The following is a 24,023-nucleotide window of genomic DNA, read 5'->3' on the forward strand; positions in this document are numbered from 1 at the left end:
CTTCAAAACTAATATCCGAACACCCCTTCCTCAGCCAACATTTCTTTCTTTTCTTTTATCATTTATACTTTTCATATTTATACATTTCATTGATTTTACAATCACTTTGACGTTTCAAAACTTGACTTCCTTCCCCCTCTTTCTGTGGCTTCTTAAATTAATTTTCAATATCTTCTACATATTCAAATTAGGGACGTGGGTGGCGCTGTGTGTAAAAGCCTCAGCGTCTAGGGCTTGCCGATCAAAAGGTCGGCGGTTCGAATCCCCGCGGCGGGGTGCGCTCCCGTTGCTCGGTCCCAGCGCCTGCCAACCTAGCAGTTCGAAAGCACTCTCGGGTGCAAGTAGATAAATAGGGACCGCTTACTAGCGGGAAGGTAAACGGCGTTTCCCTGTGCGGCTCTGGCTCACCAGAGCAGCGATGTCACGCTGGCCACGTGACCCGGAAGTGTCTCTGGACAGCGCTGGCCCCCGGCCTCTTAAGTGAGATGGGTGCACAACCCTAGAGTCTGTCAAGACTGGCCCGTACAGGCAGGGGTACCTTTACCTTTACCTTACATATTCAAATTAACTTAATTTGCTCATTTATCCATCTTTAAATATATACTCTTATGAAAATGCAGGTTATTACAATAATCCTGCCAATGTCCTTATCTGTTTACAATTTATCTGTAAATATTCAATAAGCCATTTCCATTCTTTTATAAAAAGTTTGTTATCTTGATTTCTTATTCTTCTGGTAAGTTTGGCCATTTCTGCATATTCCATAAGTTTTTGTATCCATTCTTCCTTTACTGAGACTTCTGCTTCTTTCCACTTTGGAGCAAGTAGCATTCTTGATTCTGTAGTAGCTAGCATATGTAAATAAATTTCAATACAATTTAGGTAGCTCTGTCCCTATAATTCCCCAGAGAAAAGCTTCTGGGTTTTTGTTTTTTTAAAATAAAAGTTATTTTGAACATCCTTTTCAATTCATTGTATATCATTTCCCAGTAAGCTTTAACCTTACTGCAAGACCACCACATCTCAGCCAACATTTCAAACCTCACAGGTAACTGCAGTTATTATTGAGATGGGATTAACCTGATAGCTGACTTTTCCAGATATATGATTATTTTGAGATAAAGGATTATGATCTCCATCTATGAGACTGCTACAAAACTGAGAATATTTTGCAGGTTGTGCTTTCTGTCTTTAATATCCCCCCTTTTCTTTGCCAAGATAGTACTGCTGAAGCTTTGAAATGGAACATCGTAGCAGGGGTGCTAATTATCTGACTTTAGCAGCAACCACTGAGAGCTTTCCAAAGAAAAGAAAGGCTTGGATGTTTCTGTGCATAAGCGAAAGGCAGAAAATACAACAAAACAGAAGAAAATAGCATCCAGAGGGAAATATATATAGTCATAGTTCCCTTTTTGAAGAAGAAAATGCTTAGGAGTAAATCCTACACAAATCCAGAGTGGAGTCCTTAAGACAGTTGGATGGTGTCTTGTAAACCTCCTTCCAGAAACTCCTGCAGCTCAGTGATGCATTGCTCTGCCTTGCTTTGGACCACATCAGTGAGGCCGAGGGTGGGGGTCTTGTCATCTGGCAGCCCATGACCTCCATACACACTGCCTAGGCCAGCACCCCAAAGAGGTCACTTTGATGCTGTGAATGCAGCAAAGAAACAACACTGGAGGAAACCGTTATAGGTTACCGGTCTCTACAGCCACAGCAAGTGCTGTGATTCTCCAGCGGTGTGACTTCGCCCCCGGAAGTGAACTCCATTTTCTCAAGGGACAGACCAATGCCAACAACAATAGTTTTAAGGAAGTCCCACATCTGTCATTCATAAGACTCATAACCAGGGGTGTCATTCCCACCCTGGGGTTGAGCTGGGCACATCACAGCCCCACCTTTCTGGCTGTTCATGAACAGAATATAGTTGTACCTTGGTTCTCAAACTTAACCCATTCCGGAAGTCTGTTCGACTCCCAATACCGTTCAAAAACCAAGGCACGGCATTCGATTGGCTGCAGGAGCTTCCGGCATTCAATTGGAAGCCACGTCAGACATTAGGTTTCCGAAAAGTGTTTGAAAACACTTACTTTCGGGTTTTCGGCATTTGGGAACCAAAACGTTCGAGTACCAAGGCGTCCGAGAACCAAGGTACAACTGTAATGGAAGACCTTCCCATGTTTGATTTGGCTGCCAGAACAGGTCACAAAAATCATAACGGATTTCAGTTGACTAGTTTGTATTCCCGACAATGTTGAGCCCTACTCAAACAGTTGCCTGTATGCTCCACAAAATGGGAGGACAAGACGAGGGGATTGAAATGGTCTTTTCTATGGAATCCTGCACACAATCTTTGTCATCCAAAAGTTGCTGAGTAAAGCTCTTTCAAAACAGACTGGAATCCAGAAAGGTTTAGATTAGCTTGCCTTTTAATACAATTTGCAAGAAGTGTCTTGGGGAGGTTCACACTGTGGAAGTTCCCCCCTGCTTCATCCCTGACACCTCCTTTGTCCTCCTCATGCCCTTGTGGGCTGTGTCAGTACAAAACACCACACGAAATCAGCAAGGAGCATGGAATGGGCTAAGATTTACAACTCATTAGGGCCGAGTTATTAAATATATTTCTGCCATGCTTGGATATTATTAGCAGGTTAAGTTCACCGGAATAGATGTGAAAAGGTTTTTAGTGAGAAATCATCACAGACAATAGAAAGAAATTATTCGGGTGGAAAATGAGCAATTGTACAACAGTTCTGCTAGATTTCCCTAGATTTACTGTGCAGCCTAAATAAGTTGATATACTATCACTGTGACGATTGCAGGGAGAGAAGCTACTCTTAACAGCATCCTAAGGACCAAACCAGAATACCATGATTAGCAACCACATCTAATAATAATAATAATAATAATAATAATAATAATAATAATAATGCCAGGCACAGTCCCTGCCCCACCCAGTTTTCATTGGGAGCGCATAAAGCAGGCAAAAATCATCCTGTGTGGAAATTAGAATTACAAAAAAATTCCCATTTGCACCAATGGGAGGTTTTCCCCTCATATGTGCCCATGGGAGCTTTTCTCCCAGTGCTGTCATTCATGATGGTGGTGTGATTGTTTTTCAGGATTGCAGCCATGAAGGGTTAAACTTCCCCTCCCTGTGTGTTGCAATCTTAATACAAATTAGCGGTCCTGTTCCTGGTATTTTAATATTTTGATGTAAAACAGATGTAATGGCTAATTGTGCTATTAACGTAGCACTTGTTTTAACACTAAGCAAGCAAGTTAATCATTCTAACGTCATTTTGTGATGGCAGTTGCAATGAAGAAGGATGGGTGAAAAGGAAAATGGGTGAAATGGAAAATAGAAAAATTACTAACCAAATTAGGTAAAGGTAAAGGGACCCCTGACCATTAGGTCCAGTCATGGCCGACTCTGGGGTTGCGGTGCTCATCTCGCTTTATTGGCCGAGGGAGCTGGCGTACAGCTTCTGGGTCATGTGGCCAGCATGACTAAGCTGCTTCTGGCGAACCAGAGCAGCGCACGGAAAAGCCATTTACCTTTCCGCCAGAGCGGTACCTATTTATCTACTTGCACTTTGGCGTGCTTTTGAACTGCTAGGTTGGCAGGAGCAGGGACCGAGCAACGGGAGCTCACCCCATCGCAGAGATTTCAACCACTGACCTTCTGATACCAAGTCCTAGGCTCTGTGGTTTAACCCACAGCACCACCCGCGTCCCAGCTAACCAAATTAGTGGAGCAAAAATTCTCAGTAATTCTGAGGGCTGGGTTTATTTGGAACAGCAACAGCAATCTCTCCCCCTCTCCCTCTCTCTCAGTGGCATAGACTTAAATGGAATAAAGAATTAAGTAGGGAAGATCCTTCAGCCAATTTAGTGATATATAAGATCAAACACAGTTCCAGGTTTGATCTTCTCTGTTAGTGAATTGGTTATAAGGACCTTCCCTGCTGATGCTTTGTCCCGTTTGAGTTCTTTTGATCACAAAAGGTCAGACATCACAGGGACATGATAAAACTGTTTTAAACCAGACACATTACCTTATTCACACCATCTGCCATGGCTTGTAAGGTGAGCTCTCTTGGTCCATCCACAGTCTTACCATTATCGGTCGGGCCCCAGCTGGCACTGTAAATATCTATTATTTGAGGCATGTGGCTGATCGAGGAAGCTTCTATGATGTCTGTCATGAACGGCTGATCCAGCATTCGGATTCCTGTGGATTTAAGCAACGTAAATGTGGACAATGAGCGGAGGAACAGGTCTCAAGGTCACTAAGGTCTCTTGACAGGTATAAACCCTGCAACACCAATCTTGGGTCTGCATTGTCTTTCACAAAACGTGATCTCATACCCAACTTTGGCAGAGGCAGGATTTAGTTCTTCTCAATTTTCTGAATGCAAAGCTTTGCAGTTAAAAAAAGGTAATCCCAAAGCCTGGCTGGGTCTTAATGGAAGGTAAGGTAAAGGTAAAAGATCCCTGCACAGTTAAGTCCAGTCAAAGGCGACTATGGGGTTGCGGCGCTCATCTCACTTCAGGCTAAGGGAGCCGGCGTTTGTCCACAGACAGCTTTCCGCGTCATGTCGCCAGCATGACTAAACTGCTTCTGGCACAATGGAACACCGTGACGGAAATCAGAGTGCATGGAAAGCACCGTTTACCTTCCCGCCACAGCAGTACCTATTTATCTACTTGCACTGGTGTGCTTTTGAACTGCAAGGTTGGCAGGAGCTGGGACAGAGCAACGGGAACTCACCCTGTTGTGGGGATTCAAACCACCAATCTTCTGATCAGCAAGCCCAAGAGACTCAGTGGTTTAGGCCATGTCCTTAATGAAGCAGCATAGCCATGGCACCATCCACAGGCCCATCACTGCACTATTTAGGCAGTTGGTATTGAGTGCAATGTGGGGGGGGGGAGCTTCTTTGCTATGGCAGATCCTGGGATCAGATTGGGCTTACTGCTGTCAAATGTCTGAAGCAGAGTTAGCTCAAGATCCTTTGGATCTATGTGCTAGTTACACACACAGAGAGAGAGAGAGAGAAGGAGGGAGGGAGAGAGAGAGAGAGAGAGAGAGAGAGAGAGAGAGAGAGAGAGCACAGACCCATTTGTTTCTCACTGACTACTCAGGCTGCTGGTATTGATATTGCTGGAGGTAGCTTCTCTCTGCCCTTGGGTGGGCAAATTGGGGAGTTCCTCACCGGGAGGGCTCCCTTGCTGGTCCCCTGCTGGCAGATCCAGGCACCTCATCCACCCCCTAGCATGGCAGATGGGATGTTTGGATTGCTCTGCCCAGAATGTTCTGTATTTAAAAAAACACTATTTTGATGCACATATTTTACTTCAGATCGATTACAGCAGTAACAGTAGATCAGCATCATGTTGAAATGTGCAAAGTTGGAAAGGAGATGGTCTCTGTTGAAATTGTTAGACTGAGCATATGATCTGAAATGCAGGGAAGCCCACTCAACTTGAGGATGGAATTGGAAAGAGCCCAGCTTCCTAGCTGTCTACTGCCATGCTTTTAACTCATTGAACTGATCAATGTAGAAGCAGTCAATGCACCATGGTGACAGGATTCTGGGCTATTGAAATATACTCGGAGTCGAGAGTGGATTTCATGCTCTTTATTCAGCTCATAGTGGTGAGGAGGAATGAAAGTTCCCCCAAAATATCTGCTTTATATACATTATTTACACAATGGGCTGCACGTGATTGGCTAATTCCAGTGTTCTCCTGTAGGCCAATCAGGTTGTGAATTCACTTCCACCTGGAGCTGGATTGGGTGGCTCCTGCGGACCAGTCATACTGCTGCATTGTTCTAGGACCAATCAAACTGCTGCATTCTGAATCCTATTGTTCTAGGACTAATCAGACTCCTGCATTTTGGATCCTATTCAACTCAGTACATAACAGCTATGTATACCATTTCAGACTTGATAATTGGAGGTTCTCTTACCTAGAAACCTACCTGCATGTAGCAGCACATCAGAAAGAAGGTTCCACTCAAACTGTCCCTCTGATGTGCTCACTTCCTAAAGGAGTTCCAGCTCTTTTGCTGCCCTCTTCCCTATGAAATGAGCCTTTCCAGCTTCCTTCAATAGCTCACTGCAAGCTTTTACCATTACTGGTACACGTCTGACTGGAAAGAGGGCAAATCATTTGCTACCATCCCAAAACTGACTTGGAAAAATCTTTCTTTTTCCGATTTTAGCTGGCCACTTGATGGTGCTGTAGTCCTCAACAATAACCTGGCTTGCTAAATGGTGAGCTTGTATGTGGCTGCAGTCATTTCCGCCTGACACATTATCGCTCCATCAAAGGGGCAAATGGAGCTGTACTTTATAAATAAAATAGGAAACAGCTGCCTGCATTTACTGGCAGCAGTTTTCCAGGGTTACAGCCAAGGTCCCTACCTGGAGATGCCAGGGTTCAAAGCAAATTCTCTACCACTGAGCTACTATCTCCATTCTTGGTGTAAGATGCCTGCCAATAATTGAATCCCAAAGCTATTTGTTTTGGATACATTTTAAAGCAGTGAGGGTCTACGTTTGAGGTAGGTGTGCCACACAACTCGACTCCACAGTGAGAGACAATGCCACCACTCGGTTCCACAAACTGCTACTGGCGAGATGGAGAAAGATGGTTTACAGAAGAGAAACTTGCAACCTCCCAGAAATTGTTGGACAATAACTCCCATCATCCCTTACTATGGTCCTAGCTGGCTGGGGCAGGCAAGGTGAGGCTTCTAGAGAAACTTTGCAAGGTATTAATCAGGCTGCATCTTTCAAGTAACAATGAGAGACGTCGGTCACTTTGAGCAATTATGTACAATAAGAGAGCAAGACATATGGTTTTCACGTATTCAGGCCTGTTTTAAGCATATGCGGCACTTGGGTGCAAAGATCCGCCCGGCATTCCCCCCTCCCCAGGTTGCCCAGTCCCAGGCGTGCAGGAGGGCAGGCCTGGCCAGCCTGCCATGGCGCTCCGACTGACAGGCGGGCTCTTCCCCAGACTCAACTCTTGGGCCCCGGACTCTCAGCCTGGCACCCCTGAGAGCCCAGCGCCCAGGTGCCCAGCACCCCTATCACCTATGGGTAAGACAGCCCTGCATGTATCTTGGGAGGAAGGAAGTGCAGGATGGAAAAACTGGCATGAAGACTGAAACAACTAGCTATGTTGTGTACACACACACACACCCCTGCTCCATTCACCAACCCTCCGCGATTCCCCCTGGCATGAACACCCTAGTTTCCCTTTCCCAAACCACACCTCGTTTTTCACCTTCCCAACTACGTTTCTGCAAACAGTTCTCTTTTCTATTGTTTAGTTCTGTTTTGCAGCCCTGATTTCAATTTCACATCCATGCCCCCCTCCCGCTCCTTTTTGTACACACAAGCCGCCCCCAATGGTACCCTCTTGCACCTTCCTCTTCCTCTCACATATTGTGAGTGCTAAGCACTTTTCTCACTTTCCACCCAATTCTGAAGACACCATCACCTCCCATCCCATAGTTCCTTTCATGCCCTTGGTTTGATCTCCACACCTCAGAAGAGTCACATATCTGCTCCTTGCCCCGTTTTTAGATAAAATGGCAGTTTTGCCTCTGAGAGCAACCTCAATTGTGTGTTCCCTAATTTATCGCATACCTGCCACTTTTGAATTATATGCCACTCCAACGCCACAGATATTGTTGTTTGCTGCAGCAGATACTTCCCCAGCACATCTGGTTCCATGACTGCGGAGAAAGACAGAGATTCCAGTCAAGGCTTCGCATTAGCATCAGAATCCACAAAAGCTTGCAAAGGCACTGGGTAAAGGTTTTTAAATCAAACAACAATCAAGAAAATGACTTTTTTGTTGTGTTTCCTGGAGCCCAGAGATCATGATGCACATTTGGACTGAGCATAGTGAGGGCAAACTGACCCCACTGCATCTCACCCATTCTATAATAAAAACTTTGCTACGGTAATGAAAGAAGTACACTTGTCTGTTTCTGGCTGCTTGCTTTGGTTTCTAGAAAATGTATGTGCTTTTTTCACCTTCCAACGAAGCAACGGGGCAAGGGCCAAACCAGCTTTTTCCTATTTTGTTTTGCAGGAGAAATTTCCCCTGACAGCACCGGGCTTTATGGTAACTCTATTAAAGAACTGTTGGAGAGGCTTCTATGTTGCTAGGCATCTGCGGTCTAGCATCTGTGGACTGCCTGTTATGCATAACACAGGTTATACTATTGCCTATCATCTTCTATAGATCCTAGGGCAGGAAGGCTGCTGACGTCTCAGATGATCTTCGTCTCCCCCAGATGAGCCATCTATTCAGTATGCACAAAATTTACGGCAAGGTTAGGCTACATCCGGTCTTAATCAAACATTAATTCTGATAGGTTTACAGGGTAGTTGTATGACAATGAGAGTTCATGCTGATTATCTTGTGGGGTGTTTGCATGTCTTCTTGTTAATTATTCCTTCGTCCCACATTTTTCAGTACACTTCCCTATTACTTTCCTAAATAAACTATTATTATTATTATTATTTATATCCCACCCATCTGGCTGGTTTCCCCAGCCACCCTGGGTGGCTTACAGCACATAAAAATGGTAAAACGATGGACATTAAAAATTCTCCGCTACAGGGTTGCCTTCAGATGTCTTCTAAAAGTCAGATAGTTGTTTATTTCCTTGACATGGGCTGGGCTTGAGGAGACTAGAGGTTGTGTCTAACTTTATCTGAAGAAGTTAAATGTAAGCCAAGGGTAAATGGGATAGGTAAAAAGGTAAAGGACCACTGGGCAGTTAAGTCTAGGCAAAGACGACTATGGGGTTGTGGCGCTCATCTCGCTTTCAGGCCGAGGGAGCCGGCATTTGTCCACAGACAGCTTTCCGGGTCAAGGACCTCAAGGACTGCCTCTTTCCATATGAACCTCTCTGGACCCTGAGATCATCTTCTGAGGCCCTCCCTCGTGTGCCTCCTCCTTGAGTGATCCAGAAAGTGGCAACATGAGAATGGGCCTTCTCTGCAGTAGTTCCCCGTCTGTGGAATGCTCTACCCAGGGAAGTTTGCCTGGTGCCTTCATTATACACCCTTAGGCTCCAGACAAAAACATTCATTTTTAACCAGGCCTTTGGCAGATCTTATTGACATCCAACACCCCTTTAGAATGTGGTGGGGGTTTTTTTGGAGGGGGTTATTGGGTTACTGCTTTTGGTTTGATTTTATATGTTGTGGTCTTGTTGTGAACCACCCTGAGACCTCTGGGTAAAGGGCTGTGTAGAAGTTGAAATAATAATAATAATAATAATGTGGCCAGCATTACTAAACTGCTTCTGGCACTTCTGGCGCAACGAGTGCCAGAGTGCACGGAAACACTTTTTTCCTTCCCGCCAAAGCTGTACCTATTTATCTACTTGCACTGGTGTGCTTTCGAACTGCTAGGTTGGCAGGAACTGGGACAGAGCAACGGGATCTCACCCTGTCGCATGGATTCAAACCGCTGACCTTCTCATCAGCAAGCCCATGAGGCTCAGTGGTTTAGACCACAGTGCCACCTGCATCCCACAAGGGGGTCAGGTGCAGAACAAGTTAGACTGGTGAGATGCTTGCCCATCCTTTCCCTTTCTGATTCCACCTACTCAATTGGGCAAGGGCTGGCTCAGCACCTGAACAGAAATTTGTTAGGAGCTCCATATGAGCAATTCTGTGCTTTGTACAGAAAAGGCAGGCTGTAAACAAAGGCTAAGAGCTAAAGGGCCATGCAGATTGTTCCGCATGCCCAAAGAGCCTTTTAACCTGTGTTTCTCAAATAGACTGAGGTAGCTTGCCTGGCAGCATGGAACCACATCAACAGCCAGCCAGCAGTGGCATCGTTGCCTTTAACAGGAGGAGCGAGATGGTGGCAAATTTGGGACTGTGCCAGCACACCAGCAGAGCCAATCTCCCACTGGCGCACCCGCACAGTGCCCAGCAGTGCTGCCACCTTGCCATCCCCCTGTAAGTGGCAGTGATGTTCCAGCAGGTGAGTTGCTCCTGCAAACATGCCACATGTCTGCTGTATTTTGAAATGATCAAAACAGATTGTCATGTGACATGATTCTATGATTCTATGAGGAATCTGCTGTTATAAACATGTGCTGGACACATGGTGGGGTGACAGAAAGTCGATAGAAATCCAAGAAGAATATACCTGTAACGTAATGTAATGTAGTAAGTCTTACCTATTTATATTTTCACTTTTTTTGTCTTTATGAATAATACTTCTGTATGCTTTTATTTCTTGTTTTGTTTAAACGAAGCATATATATATATATATATATATATATATATATATATATATATATAAAATCATGTACTGGATCAGTCTAGGGCTCAGCCCGATTTGTCCTTGCCCACCGTTTTCCTTGGGAAAACCTGATTTTTACTGCTGAATTGGAGCAAATGACAATCAGGGGTTTTAGCAGATTGCCGTTTGCTCTGATTTATCACTAAAGAGCAGTTTTTCCTGGGGGAAACCATTCACACCCGTGCTTAGAAAATGTGGAACAAGAAAAAAAACTACTTGGACCCATGCCTTCTATGCACAGGTCAAGTCCAAGTCTTGATGAGCCCCTATTCAGTAATGGCATGCAGGAATCTAGTCCAAGCCGAAATCTGTCTCATTGCTAGATGAATATGAGCTTCTGAACTAAAATGGTAATCAGTAACTAAGCGTAAGTGTATTTCTTACATGTGCTGTTCCAGACTTCTCTCCTAGACATCTAATTTACGGAATTAGGGCATATAATAGAAATGCAGAAGCCCAATGATCTTTGAAGTCCCAGAGTTGTGCAACTCTTCACTAATTAATTACAGCACATTAGCTAAATGTCAGGTGTCATCTCATCTGCAAATATATGAAAACTTCCATGTTATCCTATGCTTCTGGCAGAAATGGCACAAGTACTAATGAGAATGTGCCGACACATCAGTCATTCTCAAGAGCAACTGCAGGAAGCTGTGAATGTACATTTGTTGTTGTTTAGTTGTTTAGTCATGTCCAACTCTTTGTGACCCCATGGGCCAGGCACTCCTGTCTTCCACTGCCTCCTGCAGTTTGGTCAGACTCATGCTGGTAGCTTTGAGAACACTGTCCAACCATCTTGTCCTCTGTCGTCCCCTTCTCCTTGTGCCCTCAATCTTTCCCAACATCAGGGTCTTTTCCAGGGAGCCTTCTCTTCTCATGAGGTGGCCAAAGTATTGGAGCCTCAGCTTCACGATCTGTCCTTCCAGTGAGCACTCAGGGCTGATTTCCTTAAGAATGAATACGTTTGATCTTCTTGCAGTCCATGGGACTCTCAAGAGTCTCCTCCAGCACCATAATTCAAAAGCATCAATTCTTTGGCAATCAGCCTTCTTTATGGTCCAGCTCTCACTTCCATACATCACTACTGGGAAAACCATGGCTTTAACTATATGGACCTTTGTTGGCAGTGAATGTACATATGCACATGGAAATGCAACATGTCACCCTGGGAATGAACTGTGTTAGGAAATCTGTCACAAACATCTCCCTAAGATCACGAAATTCAGGGAAGTGGCGATTCTGAAGGATAGTTGCATTTCAGTTTATGAACGGGGTCCGTTTGCATCAAAATGTGAGCAGAACCACAATTTCCCTTTCCTTACTTTGGACACAATCCAGCCAAAGCGAAGCATTAAAAATAATTCCACTGAGAGAGTTGAGCATTTGCACAAACCTTTTGGCCAGAAATTAATGTGCCTATGTGCCTGAACAGTGCTTAACTTTGGCTGAGAGAAGCCTGGTTCTTCCCTCGTTCTCTAAGACAGCAAAGGTCATTGTGCAGAAGAACTTTCATCATGCCAATAATGTCACATTAGACATGCGCTCTCCACATGGGTGCCCAATTGTGCAACCATTTCATGCACTTGATCTTCCGCCTCTTCCTTTTTCTTTTTGGAAGGGAAGAATGGTGAGAACTGGGAGTTTGCTTGGAGCACCTTCATCACCATTTTGAATCTGCATTCGTTTTAAGTCCAGTTGCCACAGCAACTGCAATCTTGAAAGAAAGAAACTGCTCCAAAAGTGCATTATTTTAAAATGTATTTTCCATAAAATATGCACACCATCCAAAATATATACTTTTAGATACGTTTTTTTAAAAAAAATTAAAAAACCAAGAATGATAAGGCAAAATTTGTTGACTTGCACAAACCATAGAATAATTACATTCTGATCAGCTTATTAGAATAGGGAGTGAAAATCAGGTTGTTTCATTTGAAGATGTGGACCAAGCAAACTAGCAAAAGATTGAATTGGATCAGAGATGCTATGAGGAAAGTTTGTAAACTCCCAACAAGGAAAAGGATTAGATGTGCTTCTCACCTATTAAACCAATCATCTGTATAGCGAGGGTATGGATAGGGGTCGTTGCTGCTGAAATCATAGCTGGCTTGAGCATTCTGGAAAACACAAAAAGTAGGACAAATAAGCATTAATAGATATATAGAGAAATTAATACACATCAGCCATGTTTATTCATTTCTTATCTATTCCTTTAAATTTATACCCCACACTTCCTTCACACACAAAAGGCCAGAGTGCCAAACACATCTGTCAGGGGAAAATACAATTAATGTGTTGTTGTTGCTTTAAAAAAAAAACATATTTGAAACAGAAATTTCCGAGACAACAATGGGATATCAGCTCTGTGCAAGGCATGGTGGATAACAGCAACAACTGGGGGAAAGAAAGACACAACATCTTACAAGGACAGGAAGAAACACCACACACAGGAAGAACAAATATATAGTTTGAGTTCCTCACTTGTAGCTTTAATGTGTCAACGTGAATAGAAGTTATTAATATTGCATGTGTTGTATAAAGGATTATTATTATGACTGGATGTACCTTTGAAGGTGACCCGAAAACTACAACTAATCCAGACTGCAGCAGCTAGACTGGTGACAGAGAGTGGCCACCAAAACCATATAACACCAGTCCTGAAAGACCCACATTGGCTCCTGGTATGTTTCTGAGCACAATTCAAAGTGTTGGTGCCAGTGGCGTAGCGTGGGTTGTCAGCACCCGGGGCAAGGCAAGTAATTTGCGCCCCCTAACCCGTAGGGGCAGAGAGCTGCGAGTGCGAGCGTGCCCCCCCCCAGATGTTGCGACCGGTGCAGCCGGCCCCCCCTGCACCCCCCACACTACGCCACTGGTTGGTGCTGACCTTTAAAGCACTAAACAGCCTCAGCCCTGAAGGAGCGTTTCCACCCCTGTCGTTCAGCCCAGACACTGAGGTCCAGTTCCAAGGGCCTTCTGGCGGTTCCCTCACTGCAAGAACTGAGGTTACAGGGAACCAGGCAGAGGGCCTTCTCGGTGGTGGCGCCTGCCCTGTGGAACGCCTTCCCATCAGATGTCAAGGAAATAAACAACTATCTGATTTTTAGAAGACATCTGAAGGCAGCCCTGTTTTGTGAAGTTTTTAATGTTTGATGTTTTATCGTGTTTTTAATATTCTGTTGGGAGCTGCCCAGAGTGGCTGGGGAAACCTAGCCAGATAGGCAGGGTATAAATAAATTATTATTAGTAGTAGTACTAGTAGTAGGTCCAGGGATCAATCTCCGCCATCTCTGTCTGAGATCCTGGACGGTAGCTGCTAGTCAGAGCAGACAATCCCAATCCCAATGGACAAGCGGTCTGATCTGCTTTAAGGCAGCTTCCATTAGACCGAAAAGATTAGACAGAAAGAATATCCCTCTGCTGTTTAAATATGTCGGAAGTGCAGACCAGAGTAGCTGTCTTTCAGACCTGCTGCCTTCTTTTGCCTGGGGCAGGGAAGGATGCTGATCTTTGCCTCCTCCTTTTGCAGTGCTCTTAAGAAGCAACCTTGCCAAAAGAAGATCAGAGCTTCCCCTACCCTTTTATGAAAATATTGTGCCATGGTGTGACCAGTAAGCCCAGCTGCTTCTCCACTGTGGCAGTAATGACACAGACAAAACAAATGACCAAATGTGGATAATTAAATTTATACATTTGCTTTCTCCAGCGGGAGAAGTGTTTCTGAATAAAGAATTAAAAGAAAGCCATGTATTATTCATAGGAAGGATTTGAGCAGATTTGAGAGGAAATTAAATCCAGCCTCTAATTCACCGAAATCTCTTTCTCTTAACAAATAACAGATTTTCACCAAATGCCAGACTCCTTGCCTAACACATCACCTTCAGGTGTATCTCTTCCAAGATGTGTTGCGCCCATTATTTCTGTCGATTATAAGAGGTCCCTTTGCATCACCGTCCACATTTGATGAGACCTATTGCAGTGGTGGGAAACCTGTGGCTACCCCAGATGTTGTTGGACCTCAACTCCCATCACTCCCAGACAGCATGTCCAATGGTCTGAGATGATGGGGCAACATCTGGAGGATCTGGAATGGGGCAAGGGTAGGACAGAGCAGCAGCAAGGGCAGGGTTATGTGACTACACTGGCAGGAATATCAGACTGGCTTCACGAGTGTGCCTTCATGAGTGGCCGCCCCCCTTCCACCATATAGGTAAGCCCCAGTGATCCCAGTGTCAAGAGGGCAGTGTTTTGGCATTTCCCACCACATCAAAGTGTTCAAACATACAAAGTGTTGGTGCTGACCTTTAAAGCCCTAAACGGCCTCGGTCCAGTATACCTGAAGGAGCGTCTCCACCTCCATCGTTCTGCCCAGACACTGAGGTCCAGCTCCGAAGGCCTTCTGGCGGTTCCCTCACTGCGAGAAGTGAGGTTACAGGGAACCAGGCAGAGGGCCTTCTCGGTAGTGGCGCCCGCCCTGTGGAACGCCCTCCCATCAGAAGTCAAGGAAATAAACAACTATCTGATTTTTAGAAGACATCTAAAGGCAGCTCTGTTTAGGGAAGCTTTTAATGTTTAATAGGTTATTGTAGTTTAGTGTTTTGACGGAAGCTGCCCAAAGTGGCTGGGGGGACCCAGCCAGATGGACGGTGTATAAAAAGTAAATTATTATTATTATTATTATTATTATTATTATTATTATTATTATTATTATTATTATCAGTCACTGCTATGGAGGGCCACAGGTTCCCTACCCATACTCTTTGTTAAGCCTTTGAGATTTGCTTAAAACTGCCCGCTCAGCTTGTGACGTCTGAGTATAAATAAACCTTCCAAGGATTTCCCTGCATTTGATGCATTATTGCATAAATGTCTTCTGCTTGATCTGGATGTATGTCCTAAAATATCAAACCACTGGACTGTATAGCCCCCAAATGCCTATTCCTGGACTTTGAAGATGCTCAAACTCAGGACGAAAGGGAGAAACATCACTTAGGAAGACAGGTGAATGAATGCCAGTGTACTGGAAGAAGCAAAGATCACCAGCATTGAAGGAATGATTCTTCAACATCAACTTTGTTGGACTGGTCAAGTTGTTCGGATGCCTGATTATCATCTGCCAATGCAACTGCAGTCATAACTTGGAAGTTGAACGGAATCCGTTCCGGAAGTCTGTTCAACTGTCAAAACATTTGAAAACCAAAGTGCAACTTCTGATTGGCTGCAGGAAGCTCCAGCAGCCAATCAGAAGCCAGAAGCCCTGTTGGACGTTTGGCTTCCAAAAATAGTTCGCAAACCGGAAGAGTCATTTCCGGGTTGGCAACGTTCGGAAGCCAAAACGTTTGAGAACAGTCTTTACCAAAGGTGTCATGGACTTTGAAGATGCTTGAACTTAGGACGAAAGGGAGAAACATGCTAAGAGGAAGTCACACTTGGCAAACACTCATTGTGATCAACTCCAACCAGGAAACCTATGTCCCCACTGTGGAAAGATGTGTGGATCCAGAACTGGCCTCCATAGTCACTTACGGACTCACTGTTAAAACCATGTTCACAGCTACGAGTGATCGCCAAAGAAGAAGATTCCTGGGGTATTGCAACATGGTACCAACAGTCCATCAAGGCCTTCCATGGGACCCACAAGAGATTGTGAACCCAATGAAACAACAACAACAAATGGATATATGCAGGCCACACACACACACACACACACACACAGAGAGAGAGAGAGAGAGAGAGAGACATTCTCCAGCCCAGAGCAGTTCTTCCTCACTCTCTGACCTCTTCACAAAATTTAGACACAACGCCTACACCTCTGATAGGATGCTGTACCTTCACTGCTTAATTCTAGGTGGAGAAAAGGAGACAATGAGCTGGAATGGATGTGCTTATGAGGAATAGAAAGGTGGGGAAAGGAGATGTCTGAAAGTGGCAGTGGAGACAGAGGAGGCCTTTTGGGGGCACAAGGGAGGGCAGTGCCACTATAACACAAAAGCATGGGTCCAAGGCTTCGATCCTCATCATGTTTGACAAGGCATGACTCCCAAGTCACCATTATATTAAAGCTGAGATTAACTTCCATGGATTGCAAAGTAGAGACTGTCTATTCCTCGCTTGCCATGGTCACCATGGCACTTGGATTCATTCCAAATAATTCATATTTTTTGTCACTGGCAATAATGGATCTGTAATTTTTACAGGCCACTCCACGGAGGCAGATGTGATTTGTAATTTGATGGCGGCTTGGGAGAATGTCATGTAAAAATCATGCAAATGGTACAAGAAGATACATATTCTATTTTAGTTTTAGTTTTAACGTATTTACAGTGGTACCTTGGTTCTCAAATGCCTTGGTACTCAAACAATTTGAAACCCAAACACTGCAAACCTAGAAGATAAGTGTTCCAGTTTGCAAACATTTTTCAGAAGTTGAATGTGTTCCATTTTGAGTGTTACACTTCCATTTTGAGTGCTTCACCGAGGTCTGTCAGTTTTTGCCATTTATTTTGCATTTCTGTTTCTGCTGCTCTTTTTTGTGTGTGATTCTGTGGAACCCAGTTCAGCTACTGATTGATTGATTGATTGATTGATTGATTAAGTGAGTGATTGCAGTATATTGTTGATTGCTTTCATTTTATGGATCAATGGTCTCGTTAGATAGTAAAATTCATGTTAAATTGCTGTTTTAGGGGTTGTTTGTAAAAGTCTGGAATGGATTAATCCATTTTGCATTACTTTCTATAGGAAAGTGTGCCCTGGTTTTGAATGCTTTGGTTTTGGAAAGGACTTCCGGAATGGATTAAGTTTGAGAACCAAGGTACCACTGTACTTAGATTACATTGCATACCTCAAACAAAACAGTTAACAATAACGATTCCAAAACAACTGAGGTGCTGAATGGGTTGCATGGATTATTTTAGGCGATGTAAATATAAGTATGGTTACAAATCACGATTTTGAAATTTCCTTTTGTGGTTCAAATAGTCTTGTTTCCATGTATAGGATATGAAGGACCACTGTGTGGCATCATAGTGACTTCTCCTCTTATTTCTACACTCTTCCTTTTCCATGCCCTGTGGCAGCCACTTTGTGACTGGCTCCCACACCACTTTTTTAGAATTCCACATGTGCCCACCAGCCTAAAAAGTTAATTGATTCCAATTGGCATTTTGCGTTAAACACCAACAGTATAATAATATTGGAGCAGCAGTAGTGGGAGGTGAGGGGAAAATCCTGGAGTTGGAAAGGCATCATCATCAACAACTGCTTGAGAACTTAATGGCACACTCATTCATCCCCAACATTTTCAGAATCTTCCTGAAGTTAACAAGATTTGCAACCCTCGTTGCTTGTTTTTCACAAAACTCAAAATAAACTAAAAGACAAAAGCCAACTGCTAAGCTCTGATTTTTAATGTGACCCTGACTAATCTGGAAACATGACTTTTCAGAATAGAAAGGAGGACGGGGAGTTAAAATGAAGGGGTTTATTGTTAAGTACCCGCATTGAGATCTGCACTTATTCATTCTAATTGCAGAATGTTCTCCATGCCAATTTCTTTGCAAGCTGGTTCAGTTATGCAGGTTCCTTTCATGCCTCTCTAATCACCCTTACGTTGTCCAAGCACAGGGCTGCCAATACTCTATGCATTTACTTAAGCTGTTAAAGTGCATACATGCTGTTTCCTGAAAGCTCAGAGCAGATCCCTCCAGTTTTTCAACTGCCCTTACAAAAAAAACAAAAACCCTGTGTCGTTATCCATCCCTGCAACCACCACCACCACCACCCCGCCAAAGCCACCTCCCCACAAAAGGTATGACCTGAAGGTACATGAGGCCACTGCTTTGCTAGCTGCTGTTGTTGTTTAGTCGTTTAGTCGTGTCCGACTCTTCGTGGTCCCATGGACCAGAGCACGCCAGGCACTCCTGTCTTCCACTGCCTCTTGCAGTTTGGTCAAACTCATGCTGGTAGCTTCGAGAACACTATCCAACCATCTCGTCCTCTGTCGTCCCCTTCTCCTTGTGCCCTCCATCTTTCCCAACATCAGGGTCTTTTCCAGGGAGTCTTCTCTTCTCATGAGGTGGCCAAAGTATTGGAGCCTCAGCTTCACGATCTGTCCTTCCAGTGAGCACTCAGGGCTGATTTCCTTCAGAATGGATAGGTTTGATCCTCTTGCAGTCCATGGGACTCTCAAGAGTCTCCTCCAGCACCATAATTCAAAAGCATCAATTCTTTGGCGATCAGCCTTCTTTATGGTCCAGCTTTCACTTCCATACATCACTACTGGGAAAACCATAGCTTTTACTATACAGACCTTTGTTCGTAGCTGTAGGTCTGGTCAGTTCCTTGGATGAGTGACTGCCTGAAAATCATATGCTCACTGCTTAAGATAGATTCAGTGATGGAAGAAAGGCAGGATATAAATCAGGCGTGGGATACATTGGGCCCTACAGATGTTGGTGAACTCTGATTCCCATCATTCCTGGCCACTGGCCATCCTTGGTAGGGCAAATGGGACTTGTATTTCAGCAACATCCAGACCAAATGTTCCCCACATCTGATACAGATGTAAGAAATTCAAAGGAGAGCAGCAGCATGGTGAAGAACGGACATTCATTTAGCATTGTTTCCTTACTACCGAGAGAAAATCATTTCTATTTCTTCGACGAGATGCTGTCGGCAAGACTGTGGCCAACATTTTACCAGCAATTTACTGAATGTGTAAATTGACGGAATCCCTGCTATCATTAGCTGACTCAATAAGAGCTCCAGAATTACGTTAATCAGATACAGTGGTTTCTGCAACTTGATTCGAGCATCATTCAGCTCCTCTTCTGGGGAAACGTGAAGAAAACTCATCCATCATATGGATAAGAAATGTGCAGATATTGCAGCCGCAGCAAAAACGCTATCAAAGTGGCACATGTAGACTGAGGCCAGACTGTATGGTACCCACTGATGATTGGCCCTTTTACAGTGGTACCTCAGGCTACATACGCTTGAGGTTACATATGCTTCAGGTTACAGACTCCACTAACCCAGAAATAGTGCTTCAGGTTAAGAACTTTGCTTCAGGATGAGAACAGAAATCGTGCTCCGGGGGTGCAGCAGCAGCAGGAGGCCCCATTAGCTAAAGCTGTGCTTCAGGTTAAGAACAGTTTCAGGTTAAGAACGGACCTCCGGAAGGAATTAAGTACTTAACCCGAGGTACCACTGTACACCTCTCCCAGATGGATGTGAATGCTAAGCTGGCTTTTCAAAGTAGAGCCCTTGTGCCCCAACTTTCCTTCTGCTATAGCAATGTTCAACACAGTTATCGCATTGCAAACACAAACAGATGCGGAAAGGGTCCAGCGGTTCCAGCAAGATAATTCACTTCGCCAATTATTAATGTCCATTCACATCCCTAGGGAGACAGACGTCACGTTTTGAGAACAATAGGCCGAGTTCTTAACCCGAGGTACCACTGTATTTTAGCATATGCTGCGTCTATTTTGTATTGATGTTTTTAATTGGTTTTCATAATGTGCACAGATGTGTGTGTTTTTCTGCCTGCCAACAGAAAACCCCCATCATTCAGCCCGGACACTGAGGTCCAGCTCCGAGGGCCTTTTGGCGGTTCCTTCACTGCGAGAAGTGAAGTTACAAGGAACCAGGCAGAGGGCCTTCTCCCAACAGATGTCAAGGAAATAAGCAACTATCTGACTTTTAGAAGACATCTGAAGGCAACCCTGTTTAGGGAAGTTTTTAATGTTTGATGTTTTATCGTGTTTTTAATATTCTGTTGGGAGCCACCCAGAGTGGCTGGGGAAACCCAGCCAGATGGGCGGGGTATTAATAAACTGTTGTTGTTGTTGTGTTGTTGTTGTTGTTGTTGTTTTATAAAGATTGCCAAAGGCTAGTTATTTGCTTCACACCTATATGCTGCAGTGTATTTAGATTTCCTCAAATATAAATTTGGCTATCACAACACCTCCGTCAAATGCTGGAAAGGAATGAGCATTTTCATGTCTGCAGCCGGCAAATTAAGACCTGCTTGAGGAGAAGTTATGAAGCCCTAAGTAACATTTCTATACAGTACTGGTAATTGAAAAGGAACTATTAAAAGCCCTCGGCCTTGAGACCTTTGTCAATCATTTTGCAAAAGTGCGTAAAGAGTGGTGCATTCAGCTTCTTTAGATCTACAGATTTCTCCGTTACCTCTCAGGAAGTGACAATCTGATCTGCCAGAGATGGCTATTCAGATACAAAATATGCACAGGCCCCAGGTATCTCAGGTTGCTCTTACCGTATTTTTCCGTATATAAGACGCCCCCATGTATAAGACGCCTCCTATTTTGGGGGACTCCAAATTAAGAAAACACCCCTTAGCACTACCCATGTATAAGATGTGCCCCAATTCTAAACCATTTTTTTGGGTAAAAAACCCCCATGTCTTATACATGGAAAAATACGGTACTTTCCTTTTGCTGAGAGTCTACATTCCTGGTTCTGCCTGCGCTGCTTCCTGAATCACTTGTTTTGATTGTCTGATTTGTATGTCAAGGAAATGTTTGTAACTCTACAGTGGTACCTTGGTTCTCAAACACTTTGGTTCCCAAACACCGAAAACCCAGAAGTAAGTGTTTTCTAATGTTTTTTCAGAAGCCAAATGTCTGATGCGGTTGTTGGCTATTATTTCTGTGGTGCCTGCACCAATCAGAAGCTGCACCTTGGTTTTCGAACATTTCGGAAGTCAAACAGACTTTGGCGCTTTTGTTTTTGCTATTTATTTTGCATTTTTGTTTTTGAGGCTTTTTCGGTTAATTTGTTTTTGTGACTGTGTGGAACCCAGTTCAGCTACTGATTGATTGATTGATTGATTGATTGATTGTATGATTGAAGAAATGGATAAAAGCAATCCAAACAATGACTATCATCAGTGCAGGTAAGAATTTTTTTTTTTAATCATCTACAATATTGTCTTATTTATTTTATAGTACAGTACATTGTTTATTGCTTTCGTTTTATGGATCAATGGTCTCGTTAGATAGTAAAATTCATGTGAAATTGCTGTTTTAGGGGTTGTTTTTTAAAGTCTGGAATGGATTAATCCGTTTTGCATTGCTTTCTATGGGAAAGTGTGCCTTGGTTTTGGAACCCTTTGGTTTTGGAACGGACTTCCGGAATGGATTAAGTTTGAAAACCAAGGTACCACTGTACCTAGTTTGAAAGCCCTTTTCCTTACTGTCATTTGAATTTGATTAGTGTACACACACACACACACAACATACCTGAACTGATAAATATATGACTTATTTCACACACAAAATGTTTAGAGTGGCAGTTTTAGCATAAAATATACCATACCATTATTTTTCTTTCACAAATCTTAACATGCAGGGCACAGAATGCCCACCTAGAAATATACCTTTCGATTTTCCCCTTCTAGGATCTACAGAGAAACGAATGAAGCTTAAATTTCAGGGGCCCCGATCCCAGAGAAGCCCCAGAAGTGACTATAATCCACATTTCTTTTTTTAAAAAATGGGTCTAGTAGACTCAATTTGACTCGAAACTCGAAAACTATAAAGCATAGGAAATTTTTATGCACACTTTGACATGTGAGATAATCCAGTGCAGCAATTTTAACCAAAATCTGAGGGGCAGTGGTTGTTGTTTTGTTTTACAGTGTTGATCTGTCATGAAACAACCCCACTGTAAAAGATAACAGTGGTTACCATTACAGTTCAAGCTTCAAGCCCCCCAAAGTGTAGGTTCACCACTGCCCCCTTCTGTGTCCCCCTCCTCTGATTTTAAATCCTGGTGCTTGGATGCATGTGCTATTTTGCCTGCATTTTGTGTCAGGTGCTTTTCATACGAAGCTGTGGGAGTTTCCTCATCACTGGTTCTCCACTACTGGTATAAGTACAGTGGTACCTCGGGTTACATATGCTTCAGGTTACATACGCTTCAGGTTACAGACTCCGCTAACCCAGAAATATTACCTCGGGTTAAGAACTTTGCTTCAGGATGAGAGCAGAAATCGCGTGGCGGCAGCAGGAGGCCCCATTAGCTAAAGTGGTGCTTCAGGTTAAGAACAGTTTCAGGTTAAGAACGGACCTCCGGAATGAATTAAGTACTTAACCCGAGGTACCACTGTATTTTAGCATATGCTGCGTCTAATTTGTATTGATGTTTTTAATTGGTTTTCATAATGTGCACAGATGTGTGTGTTTTTCTGCCTGCCAACAGAAAACCCCCATCATTCAGCCCAGACACTGAGGCTAAGGTGGTGCTTCAGGTTAAGAACGAATTAAGTTCTTAACCCGAGGTACCACTGTACTCATGAACATAAAATAAGGAAGTTTATTGTGTGCCATGCAAATGTCAGTTCGCAATTCTTAGTGCAGAAAGTATTGATCTGATGTGTAGAGATCTTTCCTATTCTACTTAATTCAAGAGGGTTCTGGAAGCTTCTCTGTGTGGAAGAAACAAGCAGAAGGTTCATGATATTTGGGTTATTCCTTCAGGGAAGCTGAGTACAGCTGGCTTAAACTGGTTCTCTTATCTCTTAAGTCAAGGTCATGCTGACTATAAAAATAGGCCAGAAGGAGTCTGGGTTTCACTTTCGCTTTCTATCTCTTTTTCTTCTGGTGTGGTGTTCTGTAGATAGTATGCTATACAGTGGTACCTTGGGTTACATATGCTTCAGGTTACATACGCTTCAGGTTACAGACTCCACTAACCCAGAAATATTACCTCGGGTTAAGAACTTTGCTTCATAGAATAGAATCATAGAATCATAGAGTTGGAAGAGACCACAAGGGCCATCGAGTCCAACCCCCTGCCAAGCAGGAAACACCATCAGAGCACTCCTGACATATGGTTGTCAAGCCTCTGCTTAAAGACCTCCAAAGAAGGAGACTCCACCACACTCTTTGGCAGCAAATTCCACTGTCGAACAGCTCTTACTGTCAGGAAGTTCTTCCTAATGTTTAAGTGGAATCTTCTTTCTTGTAGTTTGGATCCATTGCTCCGTGTCCGCTTCTCTGGAGCAGCAGAAAGCAACCTTTCTCCCTCCTCTATGTGACATCCTTTTATATATTTGAACATGGCTATCATATCACCCCTTAACCTCCTCTTCTCCAGGCTAAACATGCCCAGCTCCCTTAGCCGTTCCTCATAAGGCATCGTTTCCAAGCCTTTGACCATTTTGGTTGCCCTCCTCTGGACACGTTCCAGTTTGCCAGTGTCCTTCTTGAACTGTGGTGCCCAGAACTGCACACAGTACTCCAGGTGAGGTCTGACCAGAGCAGAATACAGTGGCACTATTACTTCCCTTGATCTAGATGCTATACTCCTATTGATGCAGCCCAGAATTGCATTGGCTTTTTTAGCTGCCGTGTCACACTGTTGGCTCATGTCAAGTTTGTGGTCAACCAAGACTACTAGATCCTTTTCACATGTACTGCTCTCAAGCCAGGTGTCACCCATCTTGTATTTGTGCCTCTCATTTTTTTTGCCCAAGTGCAATACTTTACATTTCTCCCTGTTAAAATTCATCTTGTTTGTTTTGGCCCAGTTCTCTAATCTGTCAAGGTCGTTTTGAAGTGTGATCCTGTCCTCTGGGGTGTTAGCCACCCCTCCCAGTTTGGTGTCATCTGCAAATTTGATCAGGATGCCCTTGAGTCCAT

The 24,023-nt window shown here is 43.8% G+C and overlaps 1 protein-coding gene across 1 annotated transcript in view; it reads right to left on the minus strand.

The window, feature by feature from the left end:
* The window catches only part of PCSK2 (proprotein convertase subtilisin/kexin type 2), a 128,022-nt gene that overhangs the window by 14,922 nt on the left and 89,077 nt on the right, over positions 1 to 24,023 (minus strand). The window contains exons 6-8 of the mRNA XM_083431657.1: positions 12,394 to 12,470; positions 7,665 to 7,753; positions 4,056 to 4,231 (exon numbers count right to left, since the gene is read on the minus strand). Coding sequence (XP_083287783.1) covers positions 4,056 to 4,231; positions 7,665 to 7,753; positions 12,394 to 12,470 — 342 coding nt within the window. The remainder of the gene's footprint in view (positions 1 to 4,055; positions 4,232 to 7,664; positions 7,754 to 12,393; positions 12,471 to 24,023) is intronic.

Source organism: Podarcis tiliguerta, assembly GCF_965153285.1.
Source record: "Podarcis tiliguerta genome assembly, chromosome: 3".
In the NCBI taxonomy this organism is placed as follows: Eukaryota; Metazoa; Chordata; class Lepidosauria; order Squamata; family Lacertidae; genus Podarcis; species Podarcis tiliguerta.